This window comes from Protopterus annectens, chromosome 7.part1 (genome assembly GCF_019279795.1).
Source record: "Protopterus annectens isolate FY-2018-M chromosome 7.part1, PAN1.0, whole genome shotgun sequence".
Classification (NCBI taxonomy): Eukaryota; Metazoa; Chordata; order Ceratodontiformes; family Protopteridae; genus Protopterus; species Protopterus annectens.
Genome location: NC_056740.1, coordinates 183327723 through 183348696, shown reverse-complemented (window position 1 = coordinate 183348696; position 20974 = coordinate 183327723). Strand labels below are relative to the sequence as shown.

General features: G+C 38.4%; 1 protein-coding gene across 1 annotated transcript in view; it reads left to right on the top strand.

Annotated features, from left to right (window-relative positions):
• The first annotated feature begins 10242 nt into the window (after window positions 1-10242).
• RHO (rhodopsin) overlaps window positions 10243-20974 on the top strand; it is a 106622-nt gene continuing 95890 nt past the window's right edge. Inside the window, exons 1-2 of the mRNA XM_044078452.1 lie at window positions 10243-10603; window positions 13757-13925. Of these exons, the coding sequence (XP_043934387.1) occupies window positions 10243-10603; window positions 13757-13925 (530 nt within the window). The remainder of the gene's footprint in view (window positions 10604-13756; window positions 13926-20974) is intronic.

Genomic DNA, 20974 nt, shown 5'->3' with positions numbered 1-20974 from the left:
AACCACTCCTCTAACCCCAAACAATTCTGGAAATCCATCAACTCACTTCTCAACCCAGGCACCAAAAACAACCCTTGCCCTGACAGTAATAAATCTGACCCAGAAATAGCTACTCTGTTCAACTCCTTCTTTACTAACGCTATAGCAGAACTCACTAAAACATTCCCAAACAACACTTCCCCCCAAATCAAACCCTCTGCCCAACCTTCCACCTCAAACTCACCTCCCATATTTCACCTCAAACCCACCCCCACCTCATATATAAAAAAACTTCTCTCTAAGCTTAAGCCTTGCTCCAATGTCCCTGACAATATCCACTCATTCTTTTTAAGAATTGCAGCAGACAGCATCGCCATCCTCATTAGCATACTCATCAACAGATCCATACAAGAATCATATGTCTCCACACTGTGGCATGTGGCCTTTATCCTACCCCTCCATAAAGGAGGCAAAAATAATAACATTTCCAACTTCTGACCCATAGTGATTCTCTCCCCTATTTCAAAAATTCTTGAGAAATGCATCCACCTCCAGCTCAGGCCATTCATTACACATAACCAACTCCTCACCCCAACACAACATGGGTTCTGTCCTGGCCATAGCATGATAACAGCTCTTCTCTCTTTTCTAGACATTGTAAACCATGCCTGTGACTCCACAGAACTTTTATCCACAGTCCTCCTTGACCTCACCAAGGCTTTCGACACAGTCTCCCATATCAACTTCTTCACCACCTTTTCAATATTAACCTCTCATAAAACACCATTACCTGGTTCAGCAGCTACCTCTCTGACAGATCTCAGGCAGTAAAATGGAAGACTGGCATCTCAGCATTCCTTCCTACCTCAACTGGGGTACCCCAGGGATTCATTCTTGGCCCTATGCTCTTCAATATCTTCATTAATGATTTCCATGCAGCCATTCCTAACACTAAGAGTTTGCTCTGCATCAAACCTCCCTGAGCTCCAAACAAAAACTCAAACTGCCTTCTCAACTACTGAGAACTGGATGCTCCAAAATCACCTCTCTTTGAATGACAACAAATAAAAGATCCTTCTATTCTCTCCCTCAAAATCTATCCACCTAGACAAAACCTCTTTCAAGATTACAAGCCTTGCCAACTCCACTATAGAAGTTGTTCCTTTTGCTAAACTTCTTGGAGTTACTGTTGACGAACGCCTAAAATTCTCTACCTATATTCAGCTAAATATAAAGAAAACCCATCAGAAACTTGGCATGCTGTACAGAAACTCCCACTTCCTCTCCCCCTCAACAAGACAGACCCTTGCCACTACCTTTTTACTACCTTCACTAACGTATGGTGCTCCCCTACTAACCAACCTATCTGCCTCCATCTCTTCTAAACTAGAATCCTGTTACAATAAAATCTCAAAGTTCTCCACCACTTCCAAATACTCCACTCACCACTGTAAACCTCTCCACCAGCTGCAGTGGTCAGAACTCCCAAACTACCTTGACTACCTCCAACTCATCACCACTCACGAGCTTATTTTCAAACCAGCTATATGCCCAGCACTAACAAACATCTTAACATTATACACCCCAAACAGAACTCTAAGATCTACCCACCAAAATCTACTCTGTTTATAAACCAAACCATCCCACTGGTCAGCTTCTCCTGTCCTTTTCCATCGCCAAAAAATGGAATTCTCTCCCTCCATCTCTAAGAATTTCCGAGAACTCTGAACACTTCAAAACCCAGCTGCATTCTTACCTCTTCCAAAAATGGAAATGCAATTGCACTCCACCTACCTAACCAGCTTAATACATAAATACTTTATAACACACAAACTTTGTTCTTCCTTACACACTATTGATTAACCCTGGGTACTGCCTTCATGCTAATGCTACCTCTATACCACTCCCAGAGGATTTAAACCTCTGTGTTAATTTAACCTTGTACTACTGTTCTCAGCCACTAAACATGTACATTTATTTTATTTGTTTATTTTATTTATTCCAGTTTGATGACCGGGGAGGTTAACTGGGCTTAGGGAGCCCGTTTTCAGTGGAGGCCTGGGGAGAAAAGCACTGCAATGCATAGTTTACTTACAAGAATTATTACAAAGAATAATTGCTTTACAAACTTTAAAAACAGGTAGAATTCAGAAGAAGAAAACGGTTACAATTTCATTTAGGCAAGAAAGGCAGGCACACAGCATCATGGCTACATATTACAGATTTGTAATTTATAATATCCACACTTGAGTGTACGGTTAGTTTGATGTGAAAGTTAGCCAGGAGTATAAGTGGAGGAGAGCTTATATGGTATGGGGGGAAGAGTACAGTCGCATTTCCTGTTTGAATAAAGATAGGAATGTAGCTGAGTTTTAAAGTTTTGAAAGTTGTCACAGGTCCTTAGAGAAGAAGGGAGAGAATTCCATTTTTTAGCTAAGGAGAAGGATAGCAGAAGCTGACCAGCAGGAAGATTGGGTTTGTGGACGGAGATTAGGTTTTGGTGGGTAGATCTAAGGGTTCTGTGGGGTGTATATGGTAGTAGAGTATTGGTTAGTGCAGGGCACTTGGTAGGTTGAAACAATAATCTGTGGGCAGTGGTGATTTGGAGATAATCTAGATGGTTGGGGAGTTCAAGCCAATTTAATGAATGTAGGGAAGAACAATGATGGGAGGAGGATTTGGCTTTGGTTGCAAATTTGGAGATTTTATTGTAACAGACTTCCAGTTTGGAGGAGAGAGTGGCGGATAGGTTAGTAAGTAGAGGAGCACCGTACAGTAGAAAGGGTAGTAGACAGGTAGTGGCTAGAGTTAGTCTGGTGGAAGGAGAGAGGAAGTGGCTGTTTCTGTAAAGTAAACCAAGTTTTATATGGGTTTTCCTAATGTTTTGATGAATGTGAGTATTGAATGTCAGATGTTCGTCAATGCTAACACCAAGATGTTTGGTGGAGGGAACAATCTCTATGGTCGAATTGTTTTGGCTGATAATTTGGAGTGAGTTTTTATCAATATGGGAAGTTTTGGTGGGGGGAAAATAGAAGGATTTTGGATTTGTTGGCATTTAGTGAGAGGTGATTTTGGAGCATCCAATTTTCGGTGGTTAAGAAAGCAGCTTGTGTCACTGATTGGAGCTCAGCTAGGTTAGAAGCACAGCAAATTAAAGTAGAATCATCTGCATATTGCACAATTCTGGTGTTGGGTACGGCGTTGTGAAAGTCAATAATAAAGATGTTGAATAGCACTGGGCCAAGTATGGATCCTTGGGGTACCCCAATAGGGGGTTGGGAGGAAGGTGGATGTGCCTTGTCCCCATTTTACAGCCTGAGACCTGTCTGAAAGATAGCTGGAGAACCAGGAAAGGGTCTTGTGAGAGAGATTAAGATTAGAAAGATGGTTTAGGAGGTGGGTATGGGAGATGATATCAAATGCTTTGGATAAATCCAGTAGAACTGTAGATACTATTTTACCAGAGTCACGGGCGAGATTTCCAGTGTGTAAGAAGGAGAGAAGGGCAGTGTTGGTACTGTGTCATGGATGGAAGCCATGTTGGGTGGGAGTGATTAGCTGGTGTTTGGTTAGGAAAGGCATGAACTGAAGGTGGATGCATTTTTCAAGAAGTTTAGAGATTGGGTAGAGGATAGCTATGGGTCGGAAATTTGAGACACTATTGTTTTTGCCACCCTTATGAAGAGGTAGAATAAAGGCAGCATGCCATAATTTGGGTACATAAGATTCCATCAAGGATCTATTGATCAGAATACTGATTGGGAGGGCAATACCTTCAGTGGCTATTTTTAGGAAGGAGGGTGGGATGTTGTCAGGGGCATTGGAGCATGGCTTTAGTTTTGAGAGTAGCTTCTTTATATGGTAGGTTGAGACAAGTTTAAGTTCAAAAGTAGGAGGAGGGGGGAGTCGGGGATGAGGAAGATTGAGTGGGTTGAGGGGAAGGGTTATTGTTGGTAAAGGTCTTGATCAGTTCAGCAATAGAGGTGGTGAAAAAGGAATTGGATAGAGAGGCAATTTCATGGTCAGATGTGCTAGTGTTAAGACAGGGGTTGATCTTAGTACCTGGGTTAAGAAGGGAATTAATTGAGTTCCATAACTGTTTTGGGTTTTTTGGATCATTTACTTGTAGTTTGATGTAGTAAGACTTTTTGTCTCTAATGACTTGTTATTTGACGAGGTTGCGTAGTTGCTTGTATTTAAGTAAGATTTCAGGCTGTTTATGTTCGAGGTATGCTTTCCAAGTTTTATCTCTTTGTACCATAATTTTTTTGGTGTCTTTGGTTAACCAAGGGGTGGTCTTAGTTTTTACTCTTTTTGTTCTTATTGGAACTAGGGAGTTGAGGACATTTAAGAAAGTTGAGTTGAAAAAGTCAATGGCTTTGTCTAATGGAAGGGTTTTTAGGGGGCTCCAGTTAGTTTGTTTAAGGGAGTCAGAAAAAGTAGTAGGATTAAAGTTTGAAAGGTTACGTGTATGAATGTACTGGTGGGAGTGTGGAGAAGTGAGGGTAGCTCGATGGGTGAAGGCTGGGAAGTGGTCTCCTAATGGATCAGGTATAACCCCGGATTTTATAACTTTATTAGGATGGGATACTACGCTCCAATCTAGTGCGGAGCCGGGGGGGATTGTTTTGTTAGGCCTGGTAATGGAATTAGTTAGTTGGGTGTAGTTAAATAGGTTGATTGATATGGTGGGATTAGGATTGTTGATTTTGTTCCAATCAATATTTACATCTCCAAATATATAGGTCTCTAGCTTAATATTAGAGGAGGTCCAGGAGAGGATTCCTTCTAGGGTAGTGGTGTTGTTACCAGGGGGGATATAGAGGGATATAATGCAGCTGCTTTTATGGTTATTTATTTTTAGCAGGCCAATTACTAGTTCTGCATTGTTGAAAGAAGGGATGGGATTAGGATATGGAGTAATGGGTAGCTGGTTGGAGTAGATTAAGGCTACACCACCACCTCTTCTATTTAAGCGGTCGAATCTAAGAGATTGAAATCTTGGGGGAAGGAATTCAGAGTCACTGATATGTGATTTTAGCCAGGTTTCTGAGATGGCTACAATGTCAGGTGAGTTGTGATTTAGCCAAGCATGAAAGACGGTTAATTTATTTTTTAGACTTTGGGCATTGATGGTGAGGAATTTGAGGTATGTAACGTTGGATTTATTAATAGTAATAGGGTGGTGGGGGCTAGAAGCAGTATCTGGTCCAGGATTTGGGTGTATGACCCCAGCTAAGCAGAGGTAAGAGAGAAAAGGAAGAAGTACTTTTGGTTTGGTCTTTGAAAGTTGTGTCTGGTAGTGAATTGGTTTTGGTTTGTAGTGTTTAATTGAGATAGGGAAAAGCTTTACTTTGAAGTGGTGAAGAGGGTAGGATTGAACTAAAGAGGCAGAAATGTTATGGAAGTGTGTTGCAGGGGGGGTAGGGGAAAGAGGGGAAAGGTGTAGTTGGAAGTGGGTATAGGAGGTGGCTTGGTATAGAGGGAGTAGGAATAGGATATAGATAGATGTGGAAATAAAGTGATTAGGTGGAAGAGAAGGCATGGTAGAGGGAATTTGTCTAGATGTAGTAGAGAGGAGGATAATGGGACTTAGGTGGGTGGGGAGGTGTGATAGTGATTGGCAGGTAGGAGGAAGGAAGGGGTGGAGCAGATGTATGGAAGTATTGGATGGTGGGGAGAGGGAGGGATATTTTATAGAGTATAACTGTAGGAGTACTGGGGGCATGTAGTAATTGGGGGCAGGGTAGGGGAGCGGAGTGAGCCCGCAGGGCGAATGGAGCAGGATGAACTGGAGAGAAGGTGGCTGGCAGAAACCAATCAGCCAGCTATGGGAGAAATGTAAGATATAGGAGAAATACTGAACAGTAGGCAGAAGGGTGTCGGGGGAAAAAGGTAGTAGAGTACAGCACAGGGTACAGCAGGCCAGAAGGGAACGAAAATGGAAAAAGTAGGGCTAGTTAGGAGAGAGCAGAAAAATGTAGTCTAGCCTAGTAGCTAAATGGGTGAACATCGCCACCTAGTGGTACAAAAAATAAATGGGTCAAATATCTCAGAGGGTAAGAGAGTTAAGGGATACACCGAAAAGGCTTGGTAGGCTGCTTGGCTAGCGTGGGGAAAAGTACAGTCACTATATCACAGGTAGAAAATTAGGTTTACAGATAGTACATACACTTTTAGATATCTTGAGAGGGGCTGTTTGAGGTTGTTCGTGGGGTTTTAGCAGAGCTCTTCGTGGGTTTTAGCAGAGTCTCTCTGTAGAATCCCTTATTAGGAAGGTTTTGGTGGAAGTAGAGAAGGTGTGGAATGCAACACGTACAGCTGTAGGGAGAAGAGCAGAACAATACAACCATTAGTTAAAGCAGGGGAGGGGGAAAATAGGCACAGAAGGATGCAGAAAGAGATAACACAGTAGGCTAGAGAAAGGAGGGAAAAGGGAAAATAGGCACAATAGGCTGGAAGAAAGAGAGAAATACAGAAGGACTGGAGAAAGAGAGGGAACAAGGTGGGAGTAAAAGAGAGAAAAGTAGTGTAGTGGAAGAGCAAAAAGAGGCAGTGGAGAAATAACAAACACACCAAGTGTAGAGAGCTTACAATACAGCACACAGAGTTAAAACTAAACTTTTGTAGCACCTGATAATAAAGCAGATTTCTATTTTAGGCAAAGTCGGCTAACTTAATGTGTAACACTGTCATACAGTGCCACAGTAGGTAACAAAACAGCTAGAGAATAAAACAAACCTGTAGCACATGTTAGGTAAAAGAATTTGCTACTTTAAGGCAAAACCAGGTAGTAATAAACTGTTATCTCAGTTATTAAATAGCATTAGATAGCATTAAATAGTAATACATTAGAAGAATCAGAGCAATTCTAGTAACCTAAACAGTTGTAGACTGCAAAGATTGAAGCTAGTTACAAAACTTAAAATGATGATCAGCTCTAATTGTAGATTATACAGTGGTAAAAGGTATGCTAAACAATGCAGTGGAATAGCGTTTAGTTCTTACACTGGTGGCTTGTAATAGCTTGTAATAACAGGTATCATTCAATGCATTACTCGCACCTAAGAGTCCGTATCAGAGGGAGAACACTTTGCTAATTCTGAGCAAAGTATCAGGTTCGAAGGCAAGTTTCAGCAACCCTACTTTGAGGTGAGGTTGACTAACAATAGAAACCTAGAGGGCCGAATGCAGAGAACTTTGTCGCTAGCACTCTATATATTCCCTCATATTCAAATATAATATACTTCATAACTAAACATTCCCATACCCCTTAGAATTGGTGTGGAGTGCCGCGGAAGGACTGCAGGCAGTATAAGGGGCAAAGCAGTCAGCAGCAGAAGCACCTTTTGACCACTGTAGGGGTAATTTCAAAAGCTACAAATGTGACCTTCTATTTGGTGCTAAAACATGGCATAGAGTCCAAAAACCGCACTCTGAAATCCACTCGCACAGCAATGCTTCCAGACTGCGTTATAGGCAAGTAAGGAAGCAGTTTACAGGGCCACTGGCGTAAAGGCGGTAAACTAAGATGAAAGCAACTATAGGTAACAGGAGTACGCTTCTAATGCAAAGCACCAGGTTTGTAGTCCCTGCAAATCAATCAAGAACAGCACTCTGTAGCCCAAACACGCAGTGTTACATTGAAGTACAGTCAACTAAGTAAAAAGCTGCAGGTCAGGAAACACAACTGCAGATAGTAAAACAAGTAAATAATCAAAAAACTGCATGTTATGGCTTCACACCAGCCTAGTAATCACATTTACTTTAAAGGCAGCAGCCTGAACAATGAACAGCTCTTACCAGTGAAGCCAGTAGCCTACGACAAGGTCGATCTGCTTGGGATGCAGTGGGGAATACTTAAAGATGGTGCCACGGCTAGCAGCGTCACTAAATAAACTAGGGGCAGTAAAGAGTGCAGAAAAGGGGGAAGGGTAGAAAGAACAGGAAGGGGAGGTGGAGCTGTGGGAGGGAAAAGGAGCAGAGTAAGCTGGAGAGAAGGTGGCTGGCAGAAACCAATCAGCCAGCTATGGGAGAAATGTAAGATATAGGTAGGGTTACCACCTGTCCCACTTTGCGAGGGACAGTCCCTCTTTGGGCAGTTGTGTCCTGCAAAAAAACTGAAAAAATGGCAAATGTCCTGAGATTTTAGGACAAAATTATTTTGTACATTTTATGTAATAGTTGCATAAAACAGTTATTCTGTATCTGAAACACCTAAATGTTATAAGAAACAGAATAAGCAACTAAAGTGTTACAAGAATAAGCTTTTATTTAGGCAAAAAAGTGAAGTTCTGTCCTTTGAACTGGAAATGGGAATGTTTTGCCCTGCAAACTATGACTTTTGTTCCAAAAATGTCCCACTTTGGACATTTGAAAAGGTGGCAATCATAGATATAGGAGAAATACCGAACAGTAGGCAGAAGGGTGTGGGGGGAGAAAGGTAGTAGAGTACAGCACAGGGTACAGCGGGCCAGAAGGGAACGAAAATGGAAAAAGTAGGGCTAGTTAGGAGAGAGCAGTAAAAATTAGTCTAGTCTAGTAGCTAAATGGGTGGACATCGCCACCTAGTGGTACACAAATAAATGGGTCAAATATCTCAGAGGGTAAGAGAGTTAAGGGATACACCGAAAAGGCTCGGTAGGCTGCTTGGCTAGCCCGGGGAAAAGTACAGTCACTACAGTAGTGAGCACAGATAGAAAATTAGGTTTACAGATAGTACATACACTTTTAGATATCTTGAGAGGGGCTGTTTCAGGTTCTTTGTGGGGTTTTAGCAGAGCTCTTCGTGGGTTTTAGCAGAGTCTCTCTGTAGAATCCCTTATTAGGAAGGTTTCAATGGAAGTAGAGAAGGGGTGGAATGCAACACGTACAGCAGCGAAGCCAGCAGCCTACGACAAGGTCACTCTGTGTGGGATGCAGTGGGGAATACTTAAATATGCTTTACATCCTTCTCCATGCTGCTGTTTAACATTTGTTTAGTTTTTGCTATTTTGTATGTAAAATTTGCTTAGTTTGTTTCTGTTTCCATTATGTATTGTACTTCATATTATGGAGCTTGTACTATGTATTATTAAAGCTTTTCTCCCTGGGCCTCGACTGAAAATTAGGCTCTTTGAGCCCAGTGGACCTCTCCGGTCATCAAACTGTAAATAAATAAATAAATAAAATAAAATAAATAAATAAAAATAGGGGGGGGGGCACAGCCCCCCACATGGGGATTACAAGGGGGCTTGCCCCCCTGCTTTTATATAGTAGAGAGCTTGTGTTTGTGTGTGGGGAGGATGGTGTTTGTATGTGCAGTAGTAGCGCAAAATTCAAAATCTCTGGTGTGCGAGATTTTGAATTTTGCGCTTCTGAGTTTTCTATGTTTTGAAGATTCGACTTTATGGGTTTGAAATACTGAAATTCGATATTTCAGCATTTCGAGTTTCTAAAGTGAATCCATATATATATATATATATATATATATATATATATATACACACACACACACACACACACACACACACACACACACACACACACACACACACACACACACACATATATATAATTTGAAACAAAATGCAGCCCACAGCTCAAATGTTTCTAGAAACAAATTAGTATGCAATGTGTATCCAGTAACATATTAATAGTAACAGTCAATTGCTCACAGGTAAACAAAATTAAAATGTTTTAATTTAACTTTTAATAGTTCCATGTCTTTGCAGGGTGAGAAAGCTTTGGGAACAGCAGCAGCAAACAAGCAAATAAGTACTTTCCAGAGTTCAGCAGTAAAACCTATATGAGGAATGAAGTTCCCACAGCAAAAGCAACATGCTATAAATCATCAGCATTATCACAAGGGTAAAAAATGTCTATGATAGTAGTCTTTTCCAGACATAAATATTAAAAATGCATCTTATCTTCTTTTTAAGATGCTACATAAACACATGCTAAAGTTACTGGTTAGCCACTGTTGAAACACCCTTCATTAAACCCTTTGTAAGCGTACAGCAGGTGTATGCTTAATAACTTTAAGGGAAGCCAATTAATGCTTGCAGCCTTGGCTAGATTATTATGCTTAACAGTGGCCTAAATCTTTTTGTGCTGACACCAATGCCAAATGTAATCCAAGGGGTTCATTTATAAGGAGAGTGGAAGCTGTATGCCCCCATTTAAATTGTAGCAAGCCTCTGTTCAAGATAAAGAAACAGGCCTGCACCTGTTATTTCAGAGGCAGTTGTATTAGAATTGAACATCTAAAGAACTCCAACTATGAATGGAACAGAGGGACCTAATTTCTATATCCCCATGTCCAATAAAACTGGGGTAGTAAGAAGCCCCTTTGAGTACCCACAGTACTACTTAGCTGAACCATGGAAGTATTCTGCTTTGGCAGCTTACATGTTTTTCCTGATTCTTGTGGGTTTCCCCATCAACTTCATGACCCTGTATGTTACTATTCAGCATAAGAAACTCCGAACGCCCCTGAACTATATTCTGCTGAACTTAGCTATAGGTGGTCTTTTCATGGTGTTTGGGGGTTTTACCACTACAATGTATACCTCAATGAATGGCTACTTTGTCTTCGGAGTCACTGGCTGCAACATTGAAGGTTTCTTTGCAACATTTGGTGGTAAGCATAAGAACATACCTTGAATGTTATCATCTATATCAACAAAATGACTGAATTAAATAAAAAATGTGCATCCTGCATTATTTTGAGCTATATGTGCAAATTTCTTGTTGTTTTTAAACAGACATACTCATTTTGCTTATTTCTTCTTTGCTTTTTTAAATTGTCACAGCCTTTGAAATGGCTTCATGTAAATCACTGATATAACACCTTACTCTAGTGGGATATACTTCTTAGAATATCAGATATGGTGGACTCATGTTAATCAATCTTAGTAGACCTCTATTTGTGATTGTACATAAATCCTGAGAGTGAAGTCTAATTGCTTTATTTAAAATATTTTATATGAGACAGTGTGCTTAAATTATATTCTGTATACATAATTCTATTTTTTTATTTCGTGCAGTTGTCAGAAAGGTTTCTCTTAGTATAGTAACAGTTTCTTGCAGCTGAAATTGCCTTTTCTGATTAAAATGCATGCAAAATGTTATGGTGCTTGTTGAGACATATGTGCTGGTTGTAACGAATAACTGTTTCTTAAACTGCATAATTTCATGATAGTTCTTTAGTAAATAAATGATGTACTATAAAAGTTCACTGTCATTCCACAAAGGCTATCTCCATTATGATGAGTTAGGCATTTGACATTATGAAATGACAATAAATCATTTATTAAATGTTGACAAGTATGATGAACGTCTGGCAGGACAGGTTTAAAATTCATTTTATGATTTAATGATCATCGCTGAAATACTGTACTATAGCAAGTGGGCTTGTTGAGTTCCAGTTGTTTCATTTCTATGTCCTGAAATCCTGAAACAGTGGCATCCACTGTAAGTGAATGTTGTTTTTTTGCCTTTATTTTCCCTTTATTGCATGCTTGAAGTTCTTGATCTGCATAGACTTGAAGGGTGTGGAGTGTAACAAGCAGGAGAACCTGTGCGGTTCTGTAGTTTATTACCCTGTAGATGTTGTTTGAGTTACCTGTTATTACTAGCGAAATGCTACTGCTGGATGTGGAAATATTTTGTCTTTGCTCCAGTATTCAACCTTTATTTACAGATATTTGACTGTAAAGGTAGTATTTAAGTAAACGGACATCAGGCAATAAGAGGAGCCTGCAAAAATACTGTTTGTTTATTTATGTTTTCAAGCTGATACATTTTCTCATTTATTTGTCTATGTACAATATTTTCTTTAGTTTTTGATGGGATTAGGTTTATATAAATTTATGTAGTCTTTGTGGTTTCATCATTAATTCAGGATTTTTACTATCATATTCTCTGTTGTTCTGAGATGTACTGATTTTTTCATAGACATGTTTAAAAGATTAAACCTTATTCAATACTTTACTAAGCTTATACAAAGAATCCTTATATGAGGGTCTAGCAAGTACATACTCTCTATTCTGAAACATGAACTGCTTTTTCTGACCCTTTCCTATGATATTTAAAGGCTGGTGTTATGATTGTGATTGTTTGGTGGTCGACATGTATATTTGTAAAAGGTTATATTTTAAACACTTTCATGTGCAGTTTGATAATTCTATACATTCACATACCTCATGCTATTGAGTTATAAACAGATTTTGCAAAATATACACTTTTAGGTGATTAAATACCATTCCCTGTTGCTTGTAATATTTCTCTAGTAAAACATTTATTTGATAAAAAGAAGGAAAATACAGCTCATCTTGTTTTAACGCATGAAAATAGAAATATTTCACATCATGGTATGGCACTTTTCATCTGCAGAATATTTTAAAGTTTGATCCCAAAGGAAAAATAGTTACTACTCAGCTGAAACTACTGCATATACATCTTTGTAGTCTGCTGTAAGAGTCCACAACGAGTGATTTCATCTTTTCACTGACACGTAATTACCATCACAACATCTAAAATTACAAAAAAATAAATCATAGTTCAAAGTAGTGAAAGTCAACAAATTGTACAACACTCCTAAACATTTTGTCTTGTGGTACAAGCCCTCAAAGTCCCTGATCCCTCTCTGTCTCTCTCTCTCTCCATAAATATATATATATATATATAGATAGATATAGATATAGATACACACACACACACACACACACACACACACACACACACACACACACACACACACACACACACACATGTCTGAGGTCACAAAAACTCAGAGGAATGGGAAATTGCAGAAAACAAGCATAGAGCTAACATTATTCCTTTTCTCTGAGTCCTGCACAGTCAATACATAAAGAACAAAATCTGCAACACACAGCCAGGTCTGATGTGCTGAAATGTCAGGTACAGGAACCAGGGGTCTTTCTCCAGTGACATTTTGAAACTCTGTATATACATGACAAACCGTAGATTTAACCTGCTGTTACTTTCTAAGTTTCTGTAAGTATCCTCTTCTTTCAATACCTATGTCAATTTCTTAGTTTCTGTTAACTATCCCCTTATTGCCATACCAGATACATATTATTATCTGCAAAGTTTTTAAATGATTATACTTTTCCTGCTTCAAACAATATTCTTAAGCTAGTTTTGAATGCTAGTTTCCCCACTAATGTTAAGATGAGATGTATGCCAAATGTAATCTGACTGTTTACTGCATGCAGAAGATGCTTGAGGAAAGGGATAACAGTAGGAATAAAACATGGAGCAAAGATGTAAATTACTGGATTTTTCAAAACAGTTTTTGTGTTTAAACAAAATAGGCAACAACATGCAGTAAGATGACAGGAGATATTTTAATGATAAGAAAAATCTTTCATAATTTGAATTGTTGTAATTAGTGCTGACAGTGCAATAAATGCTCCAGCTAGGAAGAATATTTTCCAGAATTCTACAATCAGGCAGATAATAACTGTGTTTTAACTTACATATACATTTAAGTAATTCTGTAACATGAAGGTATCTGTGCATTCCATTCCATCCACTCTTGTGCTCAGTTACTTAATACTATATATTTTATATGCTGCTTTCAGCTCTGTAGTAGGACATTTAGCAATTTTGTGGCAACGTTTTCACTTTAATTTTCTAGCATAAAAATAAAGCATTAGTTAAAAAAATATGTGGGCAAAAGCATCTCAGTTTGTCTTGAGTATTAATCTTTTTCTTTCTTTTCCTTTTTTTTTTTTTGGTTTGTCTTCATACTAACTTGTTTTTGTAGGTATCCTTGGCTTGTGGTCTTTGGTTGTCTTGGCCATTGAACGATACATAGTAGTCTGCAAGCCCATGAGTAATTTCAGATTTGGAGAGAACCATGCCATCATGGGCATTGTTTTCACATGGATCATGACCCTGGCCTGTGCTGCTCCACCCCTCTTTGGATGGTCCAGGTAACTCCAGCATTTCATCTTCTGTACATGCAAAAGTGTAATGCCTTCCTTTTTAAACTTTCTCCAGCTACATAACATCTTCATTTTCTTTTTAATTTATTGCCCATCATTGTTATGATCACTGTGCTCTGCAATGGGTCGATGCAAATGCTTTATTAGTGCTATGACAAGAAGTAAATTAATTTTGAGTGGAGAATAGATCACAAAGGTGTACTATATTACCCATTTCTCTTCACATCTGCATATACCATTTCAAGGTATTCATGCCTTTCTGTTTGAGATGAAGAAAATTGGTGTGGTGTGTGTGTGTGTGTGTGTGTGTGTGTGTGTGTGTGTGTGTGTGTGTGTGTGTGTGTGTGTGTGTGTGTGTGTGTGTGTGTGTGTGTGTGTGTGTGTGTGTATGTGCACGTGCACGCATGTGTGTGTGTTTTTATATATATATATATATATATATATTTTAGATATAGAAATAGATACAAATTATAGATATAGATCTGTTATTTTCCATGCAACAGGCACAATGTTAATGTTAAGAATATTGACATACTAATGCTGAAACACAACATCAACACATTGTGCACATGTCCTGAGGATTACCCCAGAGCGGGTTAAACCAACAGCAAGTATTTTTGCAAGGAGGAAAGTTTCCTGCACATGCTCTCTTAATTCTATATAACTACAAGATTACTCAGTCTTTACAGATAGGGAATAGTCCCCTATCCACAAACTGCTGCTCTGCTGCATATATGGACCATCTTGTTTTCACCGACCAAACAGATGTCAACATTTTGCCTGTTTGATATATATATATATATATATATATATATATATATATATATATATATATATATATATGTACACACACACACACACACACACACACACATATATATATATATATATATATATATACATATACACACACACACACACACACACACACACACACACACACACACACACACACACACACACTGTTTAATATCTGTTGTAGAATGGCATTTCTAGTTACACCACTTGCATTATTCATTTCATGTGTATAAGAACATATCAAATATAAGCTAAAATGTATATGCTAATCTCAAGTTGCTGATTTATATTATCTGATGTTAGTTTTTGTTCTGCTTTATTTTATGCTATTTTTATTTCTTTCATGCATTGAATAACCCAAATAGCATCTAATGAAGAAGAGTTAAGTGACCACCACAGTGGTAAAAACAGAATTCTTGGAAAAAGAAGCAAACAGCATCTCTGGGTACTGCAAAAGCAAAGAGAAATATGCTTAGTCTTAAAAACCACTAAAGAAAAAGTACTGTATTATAAAGAGGAAAAGCTGGCTATGAAGTAGTGAAAGCATATAAATGGACTGTACTGTAGTGAACTTGTCCGGGCTTAGAACCATCTATTAGTCAGTGAAATAAATGTTTCTCAGTGAAGAATATATTTTACCTTTGTTTTTCGTTTTCACTGCAGTGGTCCCCCAACACAAAACAGAAGTAGTAAACTTTCTGAAGTAACTAAAATGGCTTAAATGTAAGAATAGTGTTTCGCAGACAGAAAATATAATGCTTTTATTAGGCTTGCATATAGGTAGCATGTCACTGCTTGCAAGTGGGCAAGATATCTGAGAATGACTACTAGGTTTTGTTGGAGTTACTTTGTAAAAGGCCATGCATATATTTCAAATAAGGTCTTCTACTTTCATCTAGACAAGAAGATTCTTAAAAATTCATTAGCCTAATTATCTGCTAATTAAAACAAGACAGAAGGCATTTGATGGCAGTTTAAAAAAGTGTTTAAATAATGCACTTTTCTCAGTTTCTGCCAATTTCTATGGATTATCATTGCACTTTATGTTTGTATGATGTAGTTTTGCCTTGCTTTGCTTTACAGGTTATTTAGATCTCATTAACTAGGGCTATTGACACAGTAATGACCAGAGAATTAAGTACATAGTGACAGACTGATCAGCTATATACTTTTAACTTACACTTGTCCCAGGACAGAATTTCCACCCCATCCCCATGGAATGAAAAACAAACAAATACTTCTTCTAAAGTCATGTCATTGTATATCCTCTACATAATCCCGTATAATGCTAATCCCTTGGTAATCTCTAAACTGTGTATGTAACAAAATAATTAATCACCTTTTTGCATCAGCAGTCTGATTATGACACTACAGCCAGCCATTCAAAGGACAGATTAATGACTATCGAAATGCTCTAGAATGGAACCCACATTTCGCACATTACTAAAGTAAATTCCTCTGTGAGCAATATGATCATCATTTCTATAATTTACTGCAGTAAAAATAAAATAAAAAAAAGCAATGAGATGTTGCCTGTAGAGTTCAACAGTTTTCTTTTGGATTAAATCCGTAGGTGCTATCCCTGTTTTGCACATTTCTCCACACAACGCTTGTAATATATTTCTAATGCCCAGATGTCCTATGCTACAGAGTTTGTATGCAGTGCTAAATAACATTTTTAATACTGCTGATACCAACTAGTCCCCACCGCCTGACATTTATACCCCTTAACTATTTTTTTAAATAACGCTTTTACACCACTCCAAGCATCTACTTCACACAGCCCATTACCCCAAATGTTGTGGTACTCCTTTCCTCTTTCCATTCATTTAGTTTTACCCCAATGCCCATCTCTCTGCTGTGATACTGATCACTGCATTTCACACAGACAGACTGGAGTTCATCCGTAAACATCACATCAACATGTTTGTCAAATATTTTCAGTTTTTTTTTTTTTTTTCAGAAAACATAGTCATTCACATATATTCCTACAGAAATGGCAGGCTGTGTTGCTATGAATAGGAGCAATTCCTGGAATGGACTAGTAAAGTATAAAAGAAGAAAACAGTCATGCTAGGTCTGTTCTGAAAAACATGTTAGGGATGTATTACAATATGTTTTCCATGAATATGTACAGTGGTTAGGATAGTAAAAACACAGTGTGTTGTGTAAATTATAAAGATATTATTGTATTTTATTTAGTTTTTTAACTTCAGTAGAATACTGGTCAGAATGGACCATTTCCAGGCTCAGCCCAGGTATAAAAAATAAAAATGAGAAAAATAACATGAGAAAATTGAATGAAAACATATTGATTTATTTAATGACATTTGATTACCATGAAAGTCTGGCTGGGTAGAAGCCTATTTTCAGCAGAGGCCCGGGGAGAAGAGAAAAGCTACAAATTATTACAAAGCATTTTAAGAAGAATAATTTTACAATCTTTAAAAATAAAACCAAAACGTTTGCATTTAAATTATAACAAATTAGACATAATATAAAAACATTGGTGAAGAATCGATGCAAGTTATATGGCAATCATTTAATATTTAGAGAAATTTTAGTTTGTAGAGAAATTAGAAGTAAGTTAGTGTAATACAAACAGGAATTGCAAAATGAAGTGAGGGGAAAAACAGGCTCATGGTATATTTACAGAGAAAGTCAGGGAAGAGAATGTGATAGCAGTAAGGAAGTAAGTGAAGAATGGAGAGTAAGGAGCTATAAGGAAAGAAAAGGTACTTGCTCACATTTAAGGAGATATTTTATCCTGGTGTTGAGCAAGAACAGAGACAGATTTCAGGTAGAAAGTCTTTCAGAGTGGTTTTGAAAGATGGGAGGGAGGGTATTGACCTAGTGGATAAAGATAAGGAGTTCCAGGCCTTAGCAACCTTGTATGAATACCCACAATGCCCAGCAGATTTAATAGGTTTCTAGACACACAGCAGTTTTTGGTTACTGGATCCTAATGACCGACTAGGATAGTTGCATAGAATGTTTTTTAGTGCTGGACAGGCAGATAGATGCTGGATAATTTTATAGGTGGTAAGATGCTGTGTATATGTTAGTTGATGAGGCACTTCTAACCAATTTAGGCATTGTAGTGTTATACATTGCTGGGTTTTGAAAGAGGTATTTGCTGCAAATTTAGCAACTTTCTTATACTGTTGTTCAAGTTTTAATTTTTTTGAAGCCTGGAAGTTAGTGAGGATGGGAGCTCCATAAAGAAGTGTGGGGAGGAGGTAAGTAGTGGCAACTGTAATTTTAGTTGTGTTGGTCAGAAAGTTTTTGGCTCTGTAAAGCATTCCTAGTTTTTGATAAGTTTTCTTATGCAATTTTGTACATGCAGGTCAAATGTAAGATTATCATCCAATATTACCTCTAATAATTTGCTATGAGAAGTGACTTCAATGGTTGTATTATTAAGTGAGAGGACTTTACATTTTTTTTTTTCATGAGAGAGGAATTTGAGGGGGGGGGTAGTAGTTTGGTCTTTTTTGGGTTGAACAAGAGTTATGAGTTACAAAGCCATGTTTCAGTGGCTGTTAAAGCTTCCAGAGTAATTTTTTGGAGGTGTGCCATGTTGTCAGATGTGCAAATGATAGTGGAATCATTTGTGTATTGTATTAGGGTGGCCTGTTGTGTGGATGTACAGAGGGTGTTGGTGAAAACGTTAAAGAGAAGGGGCCCAAGGATAGAGCCTTGTGGTACACCAGTGGTGACTGGGACGTAAGCAGAGAGTGTTGAGTGCCATTTTACTGACTGATACCTATTAGACAGGTAGCTTTTGGACAACAGAAGGGTGGGCTGAGAGAGACCTAGTGAAGACATTTGAAGTAGACGTTTGTTGTGAAAAATTGTGTCGAATAGTAAAAATATATTGAAGCAGTAGAAACACAAATCCTAATGCATTATTTGAAGTTAAAATAAATGACAGCAGGGTACTGTTGCATGTTTTTCAGTGATTTTTGAACACAGTAAAGAATGAGGGTAAAAGAAATGGAAAAGAAGAGTCAGTAGGATTAGTGTAGTAATAATGGAGAGGTGAAGATGGAAAAGACAGCAGTAAAAAGCGTTATGTAATGTGTATACTAGTAACTTGAAAAGAAAACAATACAAATTTTCACCAATAAACATTACAATTCCATTTGGATTAACTTATGCTTGTAACTGGAATGCTTTTTTTTAATGCTAATTGACAATAACATTATTTCCCTCTCCTTTTTTGTACATATTTGGTGTTTATTTGTGCTGATTTTTATCGTCCCTGGAGGGCTTTTGTCTAGACAGCACTAGAATAAGTTTTTATGAATGAAGATTTGTGTTTTTTTTATTTTCTTCTTTGTTTTTAATAGCTATTTATGTAAGTAAGTTGAAAAGTTGGGAACGTGGTGCTTGCTTAAAGTGAGGAGGTATACAGTGAGATTAATAGTGGTAGGTACAATGAATCAAGTGATTGTGTCAGCACTGTAGCTATACAAGTGCTATGTTTGAATAGGGATTGTTTGAAGCTGTTTCTAAAGGTTTTGTAGGAAGAATTTTCTTTAAGATAAATGGGATGGGGCAGGAGAATGGAAAAACTGTAGTTGGCATAGAGGTGTTTGGTTTTTGGGACTCAGAGGATGCTTGTGTTTGGGGTTAGGGATCTAAGGTGGTAGTTGGAACTGTCAGAGACAGACTGCTGGCAAAGAAAGGGAGGGACTTGGGATTAATTAGTTTGAAAAGCAGAGAGCCTAACTGAAACTTATTATATGACAGAATGAGAGCCAGGGAGTTTTAGTGACCACCTTACAGTAATGTTCTGACTTAGGGGCCAGTAAAGATGAATCTGCAGATGTTGTTGGTTGTGGATTGCAATGAGTTGAGATTGGTCTTGGAGGCTAAGACTATGAGTGGAAATGAATATTCAAGTTATTTTGCCAGTGGCATGTTTACTTTTATGAGAAAGAAAGGGATATTTCCATGGCCTAAAAGCACTAGGAGTTGATTTTAGAGTTGGTTAACTCAATGTAGCAGATGAAGTTAAGCTGATGGCCTATGGAGATAACAAGTTATTTGAAGAGTTGTTTCTAGTGGAGACTGATTGTTGAAAATTATATAGGTTCATAGGTTCATAAGTAGGTACTAGGCTATTGGCCCTAGGGCCTATACAAGCCTAGCCAAAAAGATATCCTGGCTTTCGCCACCCAAGAAAATTATTTTCCTGTGCTCCTGTTGAGCAGAGCCACAGAGGTGATCCCCAGGGTGAATTTCCTATTTCCCATCCAATCATCACAATTTTTCTTGAAGAGTGCTAATGAGGAGCTTTGTTTGATATAGTTAGGTAGTTTGTTCCAGATTATGGGAAGTCTCTGGGATAAGAATATATCCCTCCAGCATGTTTTGTTTATTGTGGTGACAAGGTTTAGGTCCCTAAAGCATGTAGCTCGGAGGGATTGGGATTTCTTTAAGTGGGGTATGTCCAACAGCTCTGGGTTTGGCATAGCTTTGTATGTTAGGCAGAGATCACCCCTGAGTAGGCGATATGCGACAGAGTAAAGCTGGAGTTTTTTGAGACGGTCTGTGTAGGGCATCTGTTTGAGGCCAGTAATCCTCTTTGTGAGGTATTTCTGCAGCCTTTCTAGTTGTTGTAGATGTCTTGTGAGATACATACCAAAAGGGGCATTGTACTCTATAATGGGTCTAATGAGTGATGAGTAGAGGGGAACAATGACCTCTTTTTTCCTGGATGAGAAACCTTTTGTGATGAGGTGTGCCATGTAGAAGGACTTCCTGACTACTGTGGCGATGTGATTATCAAAGGAGAGACTACTGTCCACCTGAGTCCCAAGTTCTCTTATCACACTTTCGGTGTTAAGTAGAATACCACCTATGTGGTAGCTCATGGGTACAGAGTTTTTACCAAAGGCGATGACAATGCACTTTTTGGCATTGAGCTTGAGGCCATGGCTTTGACACCAGGCATCTCTCTCAGTGAGGCCCTTTTGTAGGATGTCCACATCATTAGGAGTTTCAATTATGGCTCCTAGTTTGCAGTCATCATGAACTTCATTAGCCAAGGACCTTCTGTGTTAGCCTGTTCTTCAGAAAAGTAGATACCAAACAGGAGAGGACCCAGGACTGAACCCTGTGGTACTCCACTTGTCACTGGTCTGAAGTTGGATTTGGAGTCTGCTACTTTCACAGTGTGGGTTCTGTCAGTGAGCCAGTTGGCAACCCATCTTGTGACATAGGGATTTATA